Below are 19617 nucleotides of genomic sequence, written 5' to 3'. Positions count from 1 at the left end.
CACTCTCTTCCTCTTATCATGCGCGGTTGACTGGCCTCTCTGTCTCTCTTTCATAAGCAGCCCTCGCAGTCTCGGTTTCCTTCCAGGCCCCCGGTCTCAAACGTCTTTTTACTCCTCTGCCGTCGACTTCTAATCACCTCTCTCAAGTTAATCGAAGCTCCCGTATCATTTTCCATCCACCCACTGACCTCCAGCCAGGTCTACAGAGAGCCGGAAGGAGGTTCGCACCTATTAAACCCTAATATGACCACAGCACACACACACATGCACACACACAAGCACACCCCCTCTCAGTTCTAAAAGCTCTCAAAGGCTCTCCCCTCCTGTCTCTGCTAATCTATCACACACAACCTCTTCCTCTCCCGCGCATGCTCTCGCCAAACTCCGTGCACAAAATGAGGATCAGTGAGGAACACAACTTCCACACAAGGCAATGAAACTGGATGGACGTTTTTCATCTGCCTTCACGCTCCGGTATTCTGCCACCGCGGGACATGCTCATATACCTACATGTCCGGTTTGTAGCCGGATCTCCACACAGCGACTTGGGAAAGCTGCTTCAGCACGAGTGCATTTTTGTCGATGAGGAAGAAAAAAATGTCTTTTATCAGCAACAAAGAGAAGACGCTGAAGTTTTATTTTTTTCTCCACACGTCCGTTGCTTGTTAGCGTGTTTTTTGCTTGCTTCAAACGATCTTGTTAGCCTGATGGCTTTTGCTTTGTAGTCTCTCATTTTTAACGAGGAAAGCTTATAAATGCTAATGAGCAGACTGGATTTTGGTGTAGCTGAAGGTTCCTGTTCACTCATTGCAAATGTTATACTGTCAACATGTCACTTTAATGATGCTGCAGTATTTGACCCTGTTTTGACACCACTCCTCCCTCTGGTGTTTGGCTGCACTACACCATCACAGATTGTTTCCATTCGTTACCTCCACTCAGGAAGTTATGTCTTCATGGGTGTTTGTTTGTTTGTCTGTTTGTTTGTTAGCAGGTTTACGCAAAAACTGCTCAACTGAATTGCCTGAAATTGTGTGGAGGGGTGGGACATGACCCAATGAAGCACCCATGACATTTCAATTGATTAAACATTTTAATAAAAATAAAATCACGCATGTTTTTGTTTGAAATTTGGTGCAGATCTGATAAAAAATCTGGATCTGGTAAATCTTAATGTGGTTTCATAAGGGGACTGTTTGTGGACATATGCACTCTACTGAGGGTGATTCCCTTATAGGTTAACACAAGGAATCTCCAAAACTGTTCATGAACCATGATTTAAAGGTAAGGTTGGTAATCGTGTAAAAGTTAGCAAGTGCAATCTACACAAAAAATGCAACCGATACATACAACTGCTGAAGAAGAAACTTAAGGAAACAACTTCCCAACTGTACCTTTTTAATATCCATTCATCAGCTACAGTTATGCTGAGCTTCGGAATTTCTGCATCCCTGAAACTGCCCCTAAACTGGCTTGAGAGAAAGATAACAACAACAAAACAAAAAACAAAGCTGTTCTCACTGAATCTATTTTTAGAGCTTTGTGCTTGTTAGTGGACTGTACATGTATGAACCAACAGATGGGCTCACCACAGTAGTCTGGATTTCCTCCCTGTGAAACCCTTTAAGAGGTTGTCTTTGTCAATGGTTGTGTTCTGCTGTCAAACCAGTGCAAAGGCCACCAGGACTGGAGATGTTATTTGAGTCTGGATCTCTGTTCAGTCTGGATCACACACCGCAGAGAATTGCCTTCACAACCACAGCCTCTTTTCCTCTTGTCCATTCAGTTTGTGTTAGGAAGCAGAGAGAGAGCGGTGGGTAAACTCTCTGCCAGTGGAACAACACAGGCCTCTGTGGAGCACGCACTGACTCCATTCTCCCATGTCTGCTGCTTTTGCTCTGTCTCTATAAATTAAAACATGAAGGGAAGTGGAGTAGCGGCTCTCCTTCACAGACAACAAATCAAAACAAAAGATTTAAAAAATAACACAGCCGCCCAGCCAAGGCAGTTGTGGCGAGACTTGGCCGGCCACGGCTGTGGTTGGCTTGGACACCGAAGTATGAATGAATTTGCGCCTGGAGTATATTTAAGTTTCACAATCTCCTTTCTGCTCCCGACTTCTGTGTCCCACAACTCCTATCACAAATCTGTTTTCCCTTTTCTATCTTTCTAACCATTTTCCACAAATCTTTCTCTCCGTTGGACTCTCTCTCTCAGCCGCTGTCTCACTTTCTGTTTCTCCCTCTTTCTGCTCGGTTTAACTTCATGTGCTTAATTGGCAAGCCCTTACACAAAAACCACTAATTTGGTTTTTAGGAACATTTTATATCAAGCTGTGGGAGCGGGGCTGTGGGGGAGTGGGCCGGCAATTAAGACAGCTTCATTGACCTTAAATGATCCCGCAGGCTACAGACCCCACTTTGGAATTGTTCTCCTTCACCTGATGTTACCTTCTCCTCACTTCACCTCCCTCTCTTCGATTCCACATCTCGGTCTTGCTTTGCCTCGTTTCTTTATCTTACACTTCCCACTCAAAATTGTTTTAAATATCTGTATATCCTCCCCTTTACTATTCTCAAGCTTGTCTCTATTTCTCCTTTCCCTTCATGTCTCGTATTCCTTTACTGTCATCTCTACCCTCAGCTGCTCTATAAAGGCTTTTGAGCTTTAAGGCTTTTTTTTCTCCCACACTCATCCGTAGATTTTCTATTATCATTCTGTTTGATTCCTATAATGTTTCTCATCCCACGTATTGCATTTTGGATTCTTCACATGCTAGTGTATAAGTAAAATATATGTTAAAAAGTTCATCTTTGTTCCACTGCTAAATGAAGTCCTGTACGGGTCCATTTTCGGAAAAAGCCGCCTGCAAACCTTCGTACGGGACCCAAACCGTTTCCCACAATTATCTCCAAATCAAATCCGGACCTACACGGACCCGAGTTGTGTTCTGGGCAAAGTATCTGTCAGATGCCGCAGCACCTGTGCTCCTGCAGCTGTCAGTGTTTGCTCCATGACAAAGTGTCTAGCTTGCTGATATCAAAAGCCAATACACCAATTACAAGCAGCAAAGCCACTGAGAACGTGTTCACCACTGGCTCTTTGTCTTCATATGATCCAAATTGATGCACTAGCTGGTCTGGTATTGATAGTGAGAGTTATTAGAGCGGAAGTGAAGGGGTCAAAGGTTGCGTCATATGGGCTGAAATCCTTGCGGCTGACTAGACTTCATATAGGCTGATTATTTTAAATGATTTCTCCACAAAAAAAACATACTGTATCTCACAAACTCACCATCTGCCTCTCCTTAATTTCTTACCCATGAATTTAAAATCTGTTCGTGTATCCAGTGCATGTTGTGTACCAGGTAACAAATATATATAACATATTTTAATCTATAATATATATGATTTACTTGCATGAATACACAGTGACGCTGTTGTAGACCACCAACATTTTTAAACAACTCTTCCAGCTTCTCTACAACAAATAAGTGTTCAATGATGTAAATGAGTTAAGCCTCAGATGGTTCTGTGTCCATGTTGCAGGTGCATGACGAGGAAAACCTGGATTTACGGAGCTCAGTAAAAACAGTTTGCTGCTTGGTTTCTCCTCTGGACTGGAACATGGGAGATGTACAGTAGCCTCACGGGGGAACTACATATTTTCCATCATCACATTAACCATGTTATCGCTCCCTGTTTCATGTGCATCCATGCAGCCTGCTGCCACAGACCGCCGTGCCATTAATCTAAACTTAATGTAAATATTTATCTGGTCTAAACTTCCAGTCGGATGATGAATTAGCGTCAGAATAGTAAAAAAGATACCCACGTTTTCTGCTCTGTGGCCTGAAAAGCTAAAAGGTCTTGTTAATTTAAAGACCAGCAATGCTCAAGGAAGACATTTTATTAATCCGATTATTTATTATTCGGAAATTCTACAGATTGAGATCAGCGTTTTGGCCACATATGTAAAAAAACTGCCACAATGGGTTTCTCAGTAAAGGCCTCGTTTCTGCCAAATGCCATGCCTTCAGACAGGAAAGCATTTAATAGCACATGGGTTATTTTGCAGAGAATTAATTGGAAACACGTTTTCCCAGCTAAGATAAATGGATTCAGTCACTTCACCTGGAAAAACGTACATTCCATTGCTCCAAACAATAGCTGTGGTCGTCCAGGAGCACAAGCGTTTTGTTGCTGGGAAAGTCCATCTGATGTGGAAACCTGGCGGAGTAACCAACTTTTAATGGACCGTACTCCCACTCTGTGTACTTGTCTTTGCCCCTCTGCATCTACCACGAATAATTTACACTGTGCATCTTTTTTTCTTGAACTGTCCGTAATCCAGGTTTCTGACAGTAACACTGCAGTCGGCCAAACTCTCTCTCTGCTGTTTACTTACTTGGAACATCTTGTCTTCCTCTCTGTCAGGTTTTTTACGATCGCAGACGTCACACCAGAGCCAAAGGTGAGTGGAGTTTCTCGCTCTCTCTTTCTCTCTTTACTTTTTCCGCTTCTGTTTTTCAAGTTATATTCTTCATTTTTCTTTTTCTTCCACAACAAAATTCCTTGACAATGGCTTCATATAGAGGTTTTGTAAAGTATTTATAAATCAACCACAGTGGCATCATTTCAACATGAGTGGGCCCTCAGCCAAACCCCAAATCGCCTCCATGTGTGTCCTGTGTGTGTTAGTGAAGCACTGAATGAACGTGGATGTGAACATGAGCTGCAGTGTTAAGTACAATAGGACGAGTGTTGTTTCACAAATGCAGACAATTTACCATTTAACTTTTCCCTCCATGGTTTAATAATGTGGCGCTTTGGTGCCATCACAGATGTAATTACAGAAGACAACCACTAGAGAGAGGCAGAGTATTTCTTTTCTGTTACCTCTCACGCTGTTGAGTCTGAGGTGGGGGGGGGAATATGAGCACACAAAATCTTAATGTTTAAGATATAGAAAGAAACACAAGGTGAAAATCATTGCAATGGTAGAACACATGTATATAAACCATTATATTTCAAGGTTTTATGATGTGTCTTTAAATATTACGTTTACATACTTTGTGGAGGTTTGTGTAGGTGCATTTTTATATCTTATTTAGTGTTTAAATTTTTTTATTACTGCAAACAGATGATCACAACAGTGCAGTGTGTGTGTGATGAACTGTAAAGCAGACAGAATAGGGGAGTAGGTGAAGTTGTTTTCTCTCTGTGACTGTGTTGAGATGTCAGTTACTCTGAGAGGGGATTAGACAGGTAAGCAGCCCGATTCCGCTCGCTGGGTTAATTCACAGCCATCTGAAAACATGAGTCTCTCTCTCTCTCCTCCGAGAGTCCCCTCCTTCTTTCTCCTCACTCTCCCCCTTCGCCTCCCCTCTCTGACTAGTGATAGGGCAGACATGGAGTCAATGGAGGAGAGAGGCGGTGAGAGGAGGAGGAGGAAAGGGAGGGAGGAAAAGAGAGTTGGGATATGAGGGGAAGACTAAAGTAGAAACAAAGGGACGCTGCAGGTGTGTGGAGTTGGCCATCCTGAATATCATTAGCAAGCAGGCGAGCTGTGGCTGCGAGAGGTGAGGGAACAGGTAGACAAGTTCTAAAGAAGCAGTTTAGTTAATTTCCCTCAAAGTGCAAGTGCAGACAGAGACATGGCCCTTCTCACCAGCGGCACGCAGAATCTGGACTCGTATTACTGCCTGATCCGACGCAGGTTCAAGAGGAGGCGCAAGAAACGCTCCGAGCGCAAAGGTAAACCCCCCCGACGGCAGCGGTTCATACGCAGAGAGTGATGCTGAGCTGAGCTGGTTGTAGAATGTGTAGTAACAGGTGGGGGAGCAGAGCTGTGCACTCACTGGAGTAAAACTGTTTGTTTCACTTGTTTTGGGTGAAGTCTCAGACATCAGGAGGCTGCTGGGAAATCTGTTCATGTTTCTCTGTGTAAGAACTAATTTCATTGATTTGTAAAGTTGTCTGAATTGCACAAGAACCTCCTCTTTTCTTTATCGTCTCTATTTCACAAAATTTGTCTCTTGTTATGATGTTTTTTCTTGCATATTTTAAGGATCCATGTGTTAGTTACTTTCAGCTCAGCCATTAAATTAGTGTGCACATATAATCCAAACTAAGCATTTTAAATTATAGACCTGTTTTACTCTGAGATTTGCAAACATGTCTGACACAAACAAACAGAAGAAAGAATGTACTGTCAGTAGAGAAACACAGGAAGCATGGACTGAGCGCTGGGTCCCAGATCTGATTTAATTATTACAATCACTGAAAGCATATGTATACAAACTAGCAGGATATTGGGGTTTTGTGTTAGGATGAACATTTAAAAGACCTGTTAGTCAATTTAGGAGACAGCGTGATGTTGTTGATGGACTGTCCTTTATTTAACATTTCAGCCACGCATCTCCATTATGTCGTTTATCTGTAATCGATGGACTTTAACATGCTAAAAACATATTAGATTCACGAAAGTGCTGTGTTTAGATTGAACACATGTTTTTATGTTTGAGCATTCTGCTAAGTCTTATTTTTAAATTAATTAGAATTAGTGACTGATTGGTATTCTCTCTCATCTTTTACACACACACACACACACCAAACACTTCTCTCTCTCTCTCTCATCCTTTAAACTCTCTCTTGCTCATCTTTACATACACACAGATACACACTCTCTCTCTCTCTCTCTCTCTCTCTCTCTCTCTCTCTCTCTCTTCCTGTACATACTCTCTCTCTCTTGCTCTCCTTTCCTCCCTCTCTCCCTCTCTCTCTCTCTCTCTCTCTCTCTCTCGCTCGCTCTCCTTTCCGCCCTCTCTCTCATCCTTTAAACTCTCTCTTGCTCATCCTTTACATACTCTCTCTCTCTCTCTCTCTCTCTCTCTCTCTCTCTCTCTCTCTCTCTCTCTCTCTCCCTCTCCCCCCACACACACACACACACTGACAGGTGTGTTTCTCTGTGTAATTGAAGTCAAGTGTCGGGAGCCCCACGGAGGCTCGGAGCTATACTCTCCTGAGTTTGCTGCTCTGCTCTGAGGATTAGCCTAACAGCAAAGGTAGTAATTACTTAGGTGGCCACAGCTCACTGGAAGCATTAGCCATGTCTCAGCCACTTGCTTTGACACCCAACACCCTCCAAACTTCCCCCCCAACCCCTCGTCGAGCCGAGTCCATTCATCCAAGTAAATCCAACCAGTGCTGATGCTGCATTTTTAGCCCCTGTTTGCACACTCCAGCCCCGCTCAAGCAGAGGCTGCCTGCGTCCATCAGCATTACACAGCACCGTTTCCCGCCTTTTCACTCGCCCTTATCACCAGGGGAATGAAAGTGGCACTTTTTCACCACTCCGAGAGAAGCGATGACTAAGCAGGACTTTGGACCAATGTGGCTCTGTTTGCTCTCTCCGGCAGCTTTAATGCCTCGTGCTGGAAGCCCCCTGATAAGTTGCTTAGTGCTTGAGCTCCTCAGCGTGCCCCGGTGGGTTGGCGGCTAACTCTGGCTGAGATGATGAGGTCACACACTTATTCAAGACAATCATCAGTTGAATAATGTGACACTGACTCAAGGAAATCTCTGTTCCCTTGAACAGTGAGGGCAGAGTCCGTCCCGCACCACTGGACCGGACAGTCCATTAAGTGTGGATTAGTGTCTTCCACAAGGACACTCAACGTGTCGATACAGGGGTGACCAGGGTCACTGTTTTGAGGGAGCCATCTTTTCATAAGCACTAATCCACAGCACAGCCCTAAACAGAATTTATATTCAGTTCGATCTTTCACCTCATTTTAGTGCTTCAAACTTATTTCATCCCATTTAAGAAAATATCACGTTTAAAGAAGCTTATTTGGAGAATTAGTGTTTGAAGAGTTTGAAGAGTTTTTAACACAGGATTTTTCCCTTAAGGTGCAATGACAGAGTATAAGAAGAAGTATAAAATAGCATAATATTGTACTCTAATACATTGAAATACCATATAATTGTTCATGATGAAGGTACTATATAAGAGTACACCTTCGATATTGCATCTCCAAACCAGATTTTTTTCTAAACCTCACCTTGAAATTGATTTTCTCCAACAACAAGCCTTTTTCACACAAGGCTTCCCCACATTACACGAGTGCCAGAAATCCAATATTAATAATAATGTTTGAATTTCAGGGTTCTGGTGACTCACTGTCACACTAGTATGACACACTGGGCCTCTCAAATAGAACAGAACCATTGTTAATGTTATTAGTAACACCTCTGCATTTGTTACAACTTAATAATGCCCTTTCCTACTCTATTCTCACATTGCTGTTTAATCCATATATCAGTTCATTATTATTTGATTTTGTGCCATGTGAATAAAATGTATTAGTATTACTGCAGTATAACCTGCCCCTCTGTCATACTCTACTGGAGGATGGGTGGTTTGACCAGTTACCATGTAGATGATCTTCATTTACCTTTTGCTTTATAAGTGAAATCACCATCCGGTGCACAGTGACTTTCAAAATGCTCAACTTAAGCATATCTTCCAAGTGATAGGTTCTTCAAGGCATCTCTCATAAATGTCACACGCCATGACACTCGCAGGCGATGCTTTCCAATGGGCCGTATATGAAATATGGAAAATGGGGAACAGAGGCCTGTTTTCTGCTATGTCAGCAGAATCTCCAAAATGAGCTTTTGCAACTTGAATAGGGGGGCAGCGAGGGGGCTCTGCTCCGGCTGATGCTCACAGTCATCGCTATGAAAGAGACGTTTTCTATACAACAAGGCTCGGTTTTAACATTTTCTCTTTTCTCAATATAATTACTTATATATTAATTCACTCTTTATATGAAAATTGTTTAGAAATTATGCTTTTTGCCATTTTTCTTTTCTTATAATAATCGTAACTGTTCTATGTAGACCCAAGAAATAGATGTACAGCCTCTGAATAAGTTCAGACAAACCTATTAACATTTAACAGCAGTAGCAATGGGAATCAAATCGAGAACACAGTCGCCTTAATTTACCTAACAACAAAAAAAAACTGTTAATTATGAGCCGTGCCTCATTCAGTGGCAGAACATTCTCAGGCACCGCAAACACAGCGGCACTCTGTCACGATAAGAAATGAGTTGTGTCTGCCTGTCTCAATGTAATTAGCCTCGATTAGCATGCTGCTAATGACTGTAACAGACTGACAGAGGGGAGGGGAGGGGAAAAAGGACCATTGTAGCGAGACAGCACCGAACCACTGAGGTGTGTTTAGCTGGCGGAGAGACACTTCACAGGTTTGTGTCGGCTCCCTTCATCACCACAGTGATAAACTTCATTAGCGTAGATTTGATGTAAGTGTGGATTCAGATGGTTATGGAAATGTTTGTTTTTCTTTTGTAGCTGGTTATTTCTGAGGGGATTTTTTGTCGATATAACGGAACAGGACGTATAGTGATGAAAATCAGATTTTCCCAAACAAAGGTGTTGCGTGGAAACCCCTTGTCAGCGATACACAGGAAGCTAGTCATGCCATGCAGTGAAGTACTCTGACTGTGTATCTGTTTGCAGCCTCTTTCCTCCCACCTCTGACATCACTCCTCTTTGGTTGCATGAACATTTTCACCCTCCCTATGTCACCTGTCACAATCTTCCTCATCCTTTCCCACCCTGTGCTCTCCCTGCCTCCCATCAGCACCACCTGTCTGTCTGACATTAGCAGAGGCACAAGGTGTGAAATTCAACTCCCAGATGACGGTGTCAAAGACGCTGGCGGGCGCGTATCTACGTTACTGCATCTGTGTCCTTGCACCGCATTTATTGTCAGGCCCACCCCCCACCCACCCCTCAACCCAACCTGCAGCACATACACACTAATATGTTTGAGTATACACACATATCCATCTCCTCGGGGGAACAGGATCCCTGTGTGTCTAACCTGGCCTTGAACGTGGCCATCAGTATTAACTGTGAGCATGCTGGGCATTTGGTGAGGAGAGGACAGAGTGTGTGTGCGTGAAAAGATGTTTTTTGGAGGTCAGTGGTTCAGGTTAGACTTGGGTTAAAATGATTCAGATGTTGTGTTGAGGGTAAATCTGCAGGAAATTAATGGAAGTCTATGCAAAGTCCCCGGAAGACCGAAAGAGAGAGCATACCTTACATTACATTACATAACATTACATACCCCTGCCGACAGCCCCCTTTAAATTCAATCAAGCCGAACCAAAGTACACTCACTGATATCAGTCCCCTTAACTTGCATGGTTTCTGTCATCCAGATTTCTGTGTCATTTTTGTGTAAGATCCTCAAAAAGGCCTTATCTTAAAATGTTTAAGAAAGTGGCAAAAAAAGTTCCTATGCTAGTTTTTGTGGTAATCCGTCCAGTAGTTTTTGCGTAATCTTGCTCAATATGTCTCGGTTAAAACTCAAAAGTAATCACTTGAACCTGAAATAGTTTAATGCACGATGTAAGTGTTTTAACATTCAAAACATTAAACTATTTCAGGTTGCGGTTCTAAAAATCTGGCAGGAATGTCGGACCAATGAGGTAGTGGACATAATGTAAATGTAGTAATTGATTGTGTTGGATCGTGGATCCTCAATGAAATAACACTGTTAAACCTTTTTGGAAAAATGTTTACGACAAGGAAGTGACTAAAGTCAAACGTAAAACTTTAACACAATGGTTTAAGGCTGGTTTGGATTGTATTGGTCTTAACGTGTTGTGTCTATTATCTTGATGTTGGTGCCTTTGCATGAAACCATAGTTGTGCACTATGACAACCTGGATATTTGCATGGTAATATTTGTAGGTTTCCAGCAGCTCCTTACCTGTGTGCTCTGTTAGGTACTTGAACATTGAGCACAGCAGTGGTGAGCCAGGCATGCTCGCACACACATAACATTCACACACTTCCAAACACACTCAAACGTACACTCCTTTCCCCCCCACAGGCACTCGGTGCCTATGCTGTGTCATAAATCAGAGCTGTCAAATAGATTTTACAGCTCCTAGTGAAAAGAGGAGAGGCAGCCACCCAACAACCTTGAAAAGATGGAAGAAAGCAAAAGTAGAGGAGTTTTGTTATTATTAAACCTGATACCTGGACCTACGGAATCTATAAAGAATAATGGGACAGCTTTGCACCCTACAGTGCATAAGAGTGCAGTCAGTACAATGTGTACAATAACTGCACACTCCATCTGTATTACGCCTGTTATTCAAAACTCATTTGTTTTCTTTATGTTGTTTGTTATTTTCATTTTAACACTTTAAATGCAACATCCATCCTAAAAATGCCTTTATCATAAGTGAGACCAATATGTTGGTTGTTGTTCTGTCTGTGGCACCACGCTGCTGTAGACATTATCAGCGTGACAGCCCATTGGGATTTGACCCGACCGATGGACATTAAACTTCATGTTAGTTAGTTAATTCTACCTTTTGTTCTTTGCTAACTCCTCTTTCTCTCTGCGTCACCCTGTGACTCCAACTGATTGATTTTAAGGTTTCAAATTAAAAGCCCTTGTGTAATTGCAGCTTTGTGACATTGCAGATATCACATATTGCAAAATGTATATAGTGGAATTACTCTAGGCTATTTGTCCTCAGAGAACCTAGAGGATTCAACATACTTCTAAAACTTGTTCCATCTACCCCCAGTTTTATGAAATGTTGTCTCAGACGCCTTCCTAGTCCCAGCTCATCTAGCCGTGTTCACTGGTCGGAGGAGGCTCATTGGACGGCAGCGTCTGAATGGCTGCTTCTTAATATGCAGAGTGGAGGAAAGCATGTACCACCAGAAGTAAGGCAAATCACTTCTGGCAGCCTAATTCACTGGTCATTAGAAGGGCCAAATTGAATAATGGACTCTGAGGTAAGTGTGTGTAAGTGCGTGCGTGCGTGTTCACGTGTATGTCTGTTTGATGAGACAGCGAGGGCCGTGTTGGGTGGCCGTACTCTGTGGCCCCTATACCTTGGCCCATCAGTTTCAATCAGGCAGCACGACAAGCACTCCACAACCCCTCTCCATTAGGCCCCCGGTGCCCACACGTGTACTCTATTACACAGCATTACCTGGTCAGTGCCTGGAGACATCACCTGTGGAAGCGACAGACAGACAGAGAGACTCTCAAAAAATAAAACCGATCCCATTTCTATTAAGATTCTTCCTCGTTCTCATGTTCTTGAGGTAATCACTGGACTGCCAGTGCTTTATTGGGGAAAGTAATGGGATTGTGGGTGGTGACAGTAGCACTCACTTATCTAACTGCATACGCAGACAGCTAACAATGATCCCACGTTCCTATTCGTATCCCTACCTGTCCCTGTCCCTCCTCCGCTCTTAAGTCTCGCTGCTGCTTCTGCGATATTTACACATCGACTCAATGTTTGTCTCTTAAAGGGCAATTACTGCATCCTTGGAACTATTACCAACATAAATACAGTATTTAGAATAATCTGGACCGCCTTGTCACACGCAGGATTATCAACTGCATACTTCAAGATATAAGGGAAGGAGGGGAAATTTTGAAGTTTGAGCACTCATATTTTATCTTCTCCAGCCAACAGAAGCAGCTTCCGAGTTGGATAAAAGCCTAACCTGAAGAATATAAATCAAAATAGTGAGTGAATCCAGCAGAGTGGAAAGACGAGATGGAGTAAATATGGCTCAAAACTAAAAGTACAACTTAAAACTAAGCCAAAGAAAATAAAAAGTTTGCCAGTAAAAGCAAGAAATCCTTGTTGTCCTGTAATGTGTCGCACATATCGACACCAAGTTACACATGGGGAGAACAAACTGTTTCGCCCAGCAGCGAAAATTTATAATAGTGACAAGATGGAACATTTCATATTTAACTATAAACTATAACACCTATAAACTACTATTACAAGCGGTAACTCAACATTGTTCTAATACACATTCTGGTAAGTCAGGTGGGCTTAATGTGATTTTATATATTTTTTTTAAAGAGTAAGGGAGAAATCAGACAGCAGTGGAATGGATTGGAGTGGCCGCGCTGCCCGGTGGGCCTATCAGTCAGTGTTAGGGCCGCTGAGAGGGTTGTCTCATAGGCGGGCTCTCTTGCACTGGCCATTTCCCGTGGCCATTTGTCTCTGTCCAGTTTCTTTCCCTGTCCTTGCTCCCTCGTTTTTTCCCCGTCATCTCTTCCTCCCCCTCCTCCCCCTCATCTTCGATTCTTCATCTTAGACTCTTAGTCTGTTTCTTCCATCTTTACTCTGGCTTTTTCGTTTTTTTTGACTCCCCTCTGTTTTTGTTATTTTTCCAACTTTTCCCTTCTGGACAGTAAATTGTTTTTTTCCATCGGCAGTGGAGAGAAGAAACATTCATGTAGTTTTGAAGAGGCACCTTTTAACAGCTGTCGTTGTTTGTGATTGTTTGTTAATCACAGAGCTCTGTTAAATACTCAAATACTACTTTTTTTGCCATTTGTCATTTCTCAACACTTTGGTGGCTGGCGATAGTACTTCGAGGGAACAATTCTGGCTTCATAATAATCCAAATTAATTATATTACAACAATCTAAGTTTTAATTTTATAAATTGGCGGCAACAACACAGAGTTCTTTGCAATTAAAGCCAAATATTCTTTGCCGTTTTTCATGGATGTAGCTATTTAACAGGCTATATAAGCCTTTCAACTAATTAAGCAGTGTGCTCATATTCAAATTATAGACTCACCGTGTATATATATTTATTTCACAGTAAGCAACAAAATGATTGCAATAGATCACAGAAAACACCTTTTTTATTCCCACATTTTTCTTTGTCAAAGCTTTGACTACATTACCCATAATGCAATTTGACTAGTTGCTCGACAAAGCTTTAATTGTTTAGTTGTTTGATTGAGTGATGGAAACAATTGTGTGCTGTGATTTGAAATTAAGGCACCAGGTCGTCATGTACAACCTCATAATCATCTGCTCTAATAAGAAAAAGGCTAGAATTGATTTATTTCTTTTTACATGTAACACGTTTGGGGCAAATGCAGGAACAATGCATTCAGTTACATAAACACAAAATTGTCAACACAGGATCTTTGGAGTCAATATAAAAACAATTCAAACTGTGAGCCGGGCTCAGTCAGTCACTATCCTCACACAACCAGGAGATCCAGAGAAAACCCAGCTCTGATAAATAAGTTGCTGTTATTAGATTCTCTCTACTCTACCTGAAAGGCCATGGAATGCACTAATATGACCCCAATATCAGAACCGGGAATGAAAATGTCAAGGCTCAGGTCTGAATCAAAGAAAAACAAAACATTGCACAATAACTTCTAGCATTTTTTTCCCATTGTGGTTTGAATGAGTAGATTTTAGATTTAAGGACAATTCACATGATGTGAATTGTGATTTACCCGACTAACTTTCAAATATTTATCACATGTTTATGCCAGACATCACCACAGATATCTTATCTTTGTGGCCGTAGTTTTACCACCTCTGAGCTGAACAGCTTCAAACACACCATATAAGGACTTCACGAGCAGATGTTTACCTCTGGTTTCCTTGGACGTGGACATTGTTGGTACCTGCCTGAACATCAACCTCGTCGTGTGGCGGTTCACTGCAAATACATGTTTGCTTTAAGATAAGAGGTGAGAGGAATGTTACTCACATCTCACATTGTTGATAAATAAAGTGGGTTATGAACAGAAAATTTGGTCCTCAAATGTTTTTGTATGATAGGACTGAATGATATTAAAAAACATTGCTAATATATAACAAATATTGCATTATAAGTTTAGTTGTAATTTCTTAATTCTTTATATAACCAGTTTTTAAAAGAAAATGAACAGAAAAATCTATATTATTCATAGAAATATCATTAATTCATATTAAGAACCCTAACTTAAACAAAGAAATTATCAAATCCTTTTAAAACATTCTATTTAAAGTGTATCACATTTAAAAAACAGGTTTATTGGTGATTTGTGCAGCAGGCAGGAAGCAGCGTATAAGTTCTGCGGTGGAGATGATGTGTTTTTGTCTAAACCACATCGACACCACGGTCGACCCTCATCACCAAAAGCTCCCTTGACATCTCTGTGCGTGTTAAAAACGTCATCACACCCACTCGCCCGCGGTGAATCAGATGATCCCCTGCTGTGTTCTCACATTGGCTCCATAAGACATTCTGCAGATTCTTTACAAGGGGACTTGGCCAGAGAAAGTCTGCAGTAAGTCCGGAGGCTCTCAGTCGGACATTGGTGTTCACACTCACTGCCCCTCCAAAGAATGTCCAGAGGATCTCTTCAGTGCATGTCTGAAAGCAGCTTACGTGAATGGGAGAGCTCCTGTGATTGATTTGACAGTAAGACTCCACAGTTTGTGCACAAAACTGCATAAAAATTAAATAATAAATAAATAAATCTGAATTATATATATTATTTCCACATTTCTAATTTGTCCAATCAACTATAAAACAAAAATAAAATCTAGGGAATACAATTTGAGGAACAGTTTGTGTGTGTGTGTGTGTGTGTGTGTGTGTGTGTGTGTGTGTGTGTGTGTGTGTGTGTGTGTGTGTGTGTGTGTGTGTGTGTGTGTGTGTGTGTGTGTGTGTGTGTGTGTGTGTGTGTGTGTGTCCATTTAAAAGTGTTTATGCAGGCTGGTGCTGTCACCGGTGTCGGCCGTGTGTCGCACCCAGAGGCTGAGCGGTGGCTTGTTCTGGCTTTGATGGACACAGGAAGTGAGGGCAGCCATTTAGCTGCAGCCTCCTCTCTGGCCTACCAACCTCTGTAACCCGCCAACCACCCACCTGCCACCACACACACACACACACACACACACACACACACCCACCACCCTCGCTCACCCGGCTCTAAGGGAGCTTGGGGGAATCGCAGCCACTCACTCTGATGATTTATGACCACACCTGAAGCCTAAAGAGAGTGTGGGTGTGTGTGTGTTTGCAGGATAAAAAAGAAAAACAGTCGAGAACGAGTCTTGACTGTGTGTGTGTGTGTGTGTATTAAGGAGAAATAAGGGTGTGACACTGTTGTGTGTGGGTTTAAAGGAAGTTTTCACCTACAAGCACAATGGTCAAATTTGAGATTCTCCAATTTTGTTTTTGTGCATATAGGGAAAAGTGTGTTGTGTGCTGCAAACAAATGTGTTAGTGTGTCTTCTTCTTATGCAGGGACACCATTATCGCTCACCTTTACGACTCGGCCCCCGAATATCTCTCTCTCTCCTCTCACTCTACAATGAACCTTGACTCTGCAATCTCCAATAAAACCCATCATATAAAAAATTCATATTGATACTCTCTGCCCCTGCTTTCTCCACCTCTCCCCACTTTCTCCACCAGAGCTCCGTGGTGATAAACAACCCACTGTCAGATATTAAAGTCTGGAATATAATAAAAAGACAGATTTTCTGTTCTTTCCACATACACTTCCCCACTTCTGCAGCTCAGTTTACCCGAGACACATTTTTCATATTTTGGGGGAAATATATTGTGATTTCATTGAGTTTCCATACAATGCATTCAGCGAAGCTTCTTACCCAATGTGAGGCTCTAAGAAAAGGAAAGAAACATTGAATAAGGCTGCAAATTGAACTGATTCCATTTTAAATGACCAATTTGTAATTCTCAGAGTTTAAGCAATTTGTTTTTTAACCAATTAGTCAATTGACAGAGTGATAATATTTTAGGAGCCAGTTGTATTTGTACCGGAGGTGTAGCACGGACACTGCTCTCAGGTTGCGTGATGAGAGCCTTGTGCAATCCAACATTCGAGAATTAGGATGGCCTACAAGGGTCTTCTCCATGTTGTTTTACATCCTGTATACAAGGGAATTGTTTCTTCTAGTGAAGATGTCTGATGCTGTGGTTTTGGACTTAGGTGGTACAGTTACCATTGTGCTGTTTAATTAGTTGTTTGAATATCTTATGATTCAAATATTTTTACACTCACCTTTTTCGTCAGTGGAATGTGACAATCTCAGTAATATGTCTCGCTGGGAGTCATTAGATGCTGGATGTGTCAGAATTTCCTCAAGCTGCAGGATAACACCCTGCAGACCCTGCCACAAATACAAATCCACACAGGGTTAGGGTTTGAACCCTCGGAAATGAGGCATAACTTTTGAGTCTAGTTGTGATTTTCTTATGAATGTTAAAAGGTTTGTGCAATACTGCTTTTTGCAAAAAAAAAATATCGCTGAGATCATTTGTATTTAGGCTTTTTTTAAAGTTCTGAGAAACAAATTCTTGACATTCTTCTAGTCTCACCTTTATTATTGTAATTCTTCGCACTCTTAGTCAAGGAGACGTAGTTCGTTTGCAGATGATTCAAAATGCTTTAGAATTATATATAAAGTCTTTCACATATAACCTATGCATAATGAAACCTCTGAGAACTGTTGTGTCCATAGAAACATATAGTCCAAAGTCCTTACTTTTCACTTTAGACCTATTCCCTCTTGTTTTTCTCAAGACTGATGCATTTGCACTTTGTATCATTTGTTGTTAAAGGTGCTCCATAAATATTTATAAACTTACTTATGGTACACACCTTTGTATATGCTCTATAGGACATTTTGCGCAAGGTAAATCACAGACAACAGTGGTGAATCTGAGCACTTCTGGATCAGCTGTGCCATGGGGGCTGAAGTGACAGTGGGTGTGCCGAGGCAGTGCCCATTTCTCCTTCTTATCCCCCAGCAGAGCCTCTGCATTGGTCCATTACCCAGCGAGTCCTGGCATTGTACTGCAAACGGTACCACCCCAGAGAGCCTGTCAGACCGAGGCGGTCAGTTAAACACACCGTCGGCCATGCAAGTCGTCTGCTGCAAATGACCGAGGATGAGTTGATGCTGTGGATGCGCTGATGACTGAAACTTGGCACCTTCTGCTGTTGTGTTTCCACTTTTAACACTTTTAATACAGTGGCTTACTTAATCCTGGACAGCAGCCTTGATTCTAATAGTTTTAACATTAGACTCTACGAGGTCTATTAGGTTTAGTCACTGTAGCAATTTCACGTAATAGGCTTCCATTTACAATGAATTTCAACAGTTATTAATAATAATGGAAGTCATGAATTACCACTCTACACATAAATTCATGCATGCTCACATTATGCATTAATGTGAAATGCAATAGTAGCACGTAATTAAATCCTCTATCATTCATCAATTGTATATAAAATGGTTTCTAACATAACGTAACTCTACACAGCTGTAGTTACAGTTAAGAGTTTGTTAATAATTATAAACTCCAATATTAAGACAAACAAACTGTACATGATTAAGGCAAAAGCACAAAATAGGTCACAGATGTCACTGAATGAATTGCTGGCTCAGTTCAAGGACACTCCACCGTTTATGAATTGGAAACTCGGCACATTCCATTCCAGCAAAGTGAAAAGACTGCATTATGTACTGGAAATTGACGGTTGAATATGAATTAAAAAGATATTTCCTGTCATAATAGCAGCTATTCAAAGAATGGGTTGTAAAGGTCAGTGCCTCGTCAGATTTAGCTGTCCGAGGTTTTGAAAAGTCCCGTTTCAATTTGTATTTTAACTAACATCCTGACCATGAAAGAGAAAAGAAAGCTTTTCTCTCCTCAGGGGGATTCTCCTTGAAATCTTCAATGATTATTCATTCACAAGACCTCATTTTACATTTCTCTTATTAAGAAATTTCGGTATTTTTTTAGAAAGAATATCTGAACAGTAAGTTGCTCGGGTCGTTTGTCAAAAGTTTGGTCACAACTCTAAAAGCTGTGAGCATAATTTAGCAATCTAGCAGTGTTTTCTTCAACCACTATAAAGTTCACAACCACATGATATATGTACTGAATTTTAAAAGATGTCAACACAGTGTTCTGCTCAGGGACGACTGTGAAACAAATCCCATCAGAAAAATGAGCGCGTTTAGGTTTTGTCTTCTGTAAACCAGTTCTGTAACAGATATCATTATGACTGTGATAAAAACCTGCGAAAGCAACACATTTATCTTCGCTTTTTCAGAGCAAACTATTTAGGCTTGGACACTTCAATTACTGTGCATTCAGGCGATACAGTATTCAGCCATGTTTTAACAAAAAAGGGGTGGTGGGGGGGGGGTAGTTCTATTAAAATACATACTCCAGCACACAGGCATCAAAGAATCGTGAACCACTAAAAACAAAGAGAGGATCATGAATTACTCCAGGTTGTAACGTGCCTGTTTGGATGAAGGAATGTATTTGTCGAAGCATTTCGATCACAGAGATAAGTATGTGCGGTACATTGGCTGTATTTGTGCAGCGCTGCATTATTTTTTTTCCTTCTCTGTGTGCTGGTGACAGCAGCTAAGCTAAGCGGGGGTTGTTCTGGAGCTTGTCTACGTCAGGCTGCTCAAAGTTTGTTTGTGTGTGTCTTTTAATATGCTGTTAATGTGGTCTGGGTGACAGTAGATTTCCTCATGCGCTGGCTCACTGGGCCCACGCATGAGGCGATGCCAAAGATGCTTTCTGCCAACACTGCAGACTGAAAAATTATGGGACGCACGAAGCATCGAATGGATTGCTTCAGTTAGTAGGCAAGTCATTTCATCTATTCAAAGAGAGAAGGCGAAATACAAGTTTATTCTCCGTCGCTGAGTTGACTGAAATGGCTC

General features: G+C 41.6%; 1 protein-coding gene across 3 annotated transcripts in view; it reads left to right on the top strand.

The window, feature by feature from the left end:
* adarb1b (adenosine deaminase RNA specific B1b) overlaps positions 1-19617 on the top strand; it is a 109507-nt gene that overhangs the window by 64552 nt on the left and 25338 nt on the right. The window contains exon 3 of one of the 3 annotated variants that reach the window (XM_035174282.2): positions 4437-4473. Coding sequence is in view for 2 of the 3 variants with exons in the window: in XM_035174280.2 (XP_035030171.2) it covers positions 5657-5756 (100 nt within the window). In the remaining variant the exon portion in view is untranslated. Of the gene's footprint in view, positions 1-4436; positions 4474-5402; positions 5757-19617 lie in introns of those variants that run through there. The other 2 variants (XM_035174280.2, XM_035174281.2) reach the window with 2 other exon arrangements.

The sequence above is a fragment of the Hippoglossus stenolepis genome, chromosome 13, assembly GCF_022539355.2.
Source record: "Hippoglossus stenolepis isolate QCI-W04-F060 chromosome 13, HSTE1.2, whole genome shotgun sequence".
Taxonomy (NCBI): domain Eukaryota; kingdom Metazoa; phylum Chordata; class Actinopteri; order Pleuronectiformes; family Pleuronectidae; genus Hippoglossus; species Hippoglossus stenolepis.
This window is presented reverse-complemented; position numbering and strand designations above follow the sequence as displayed.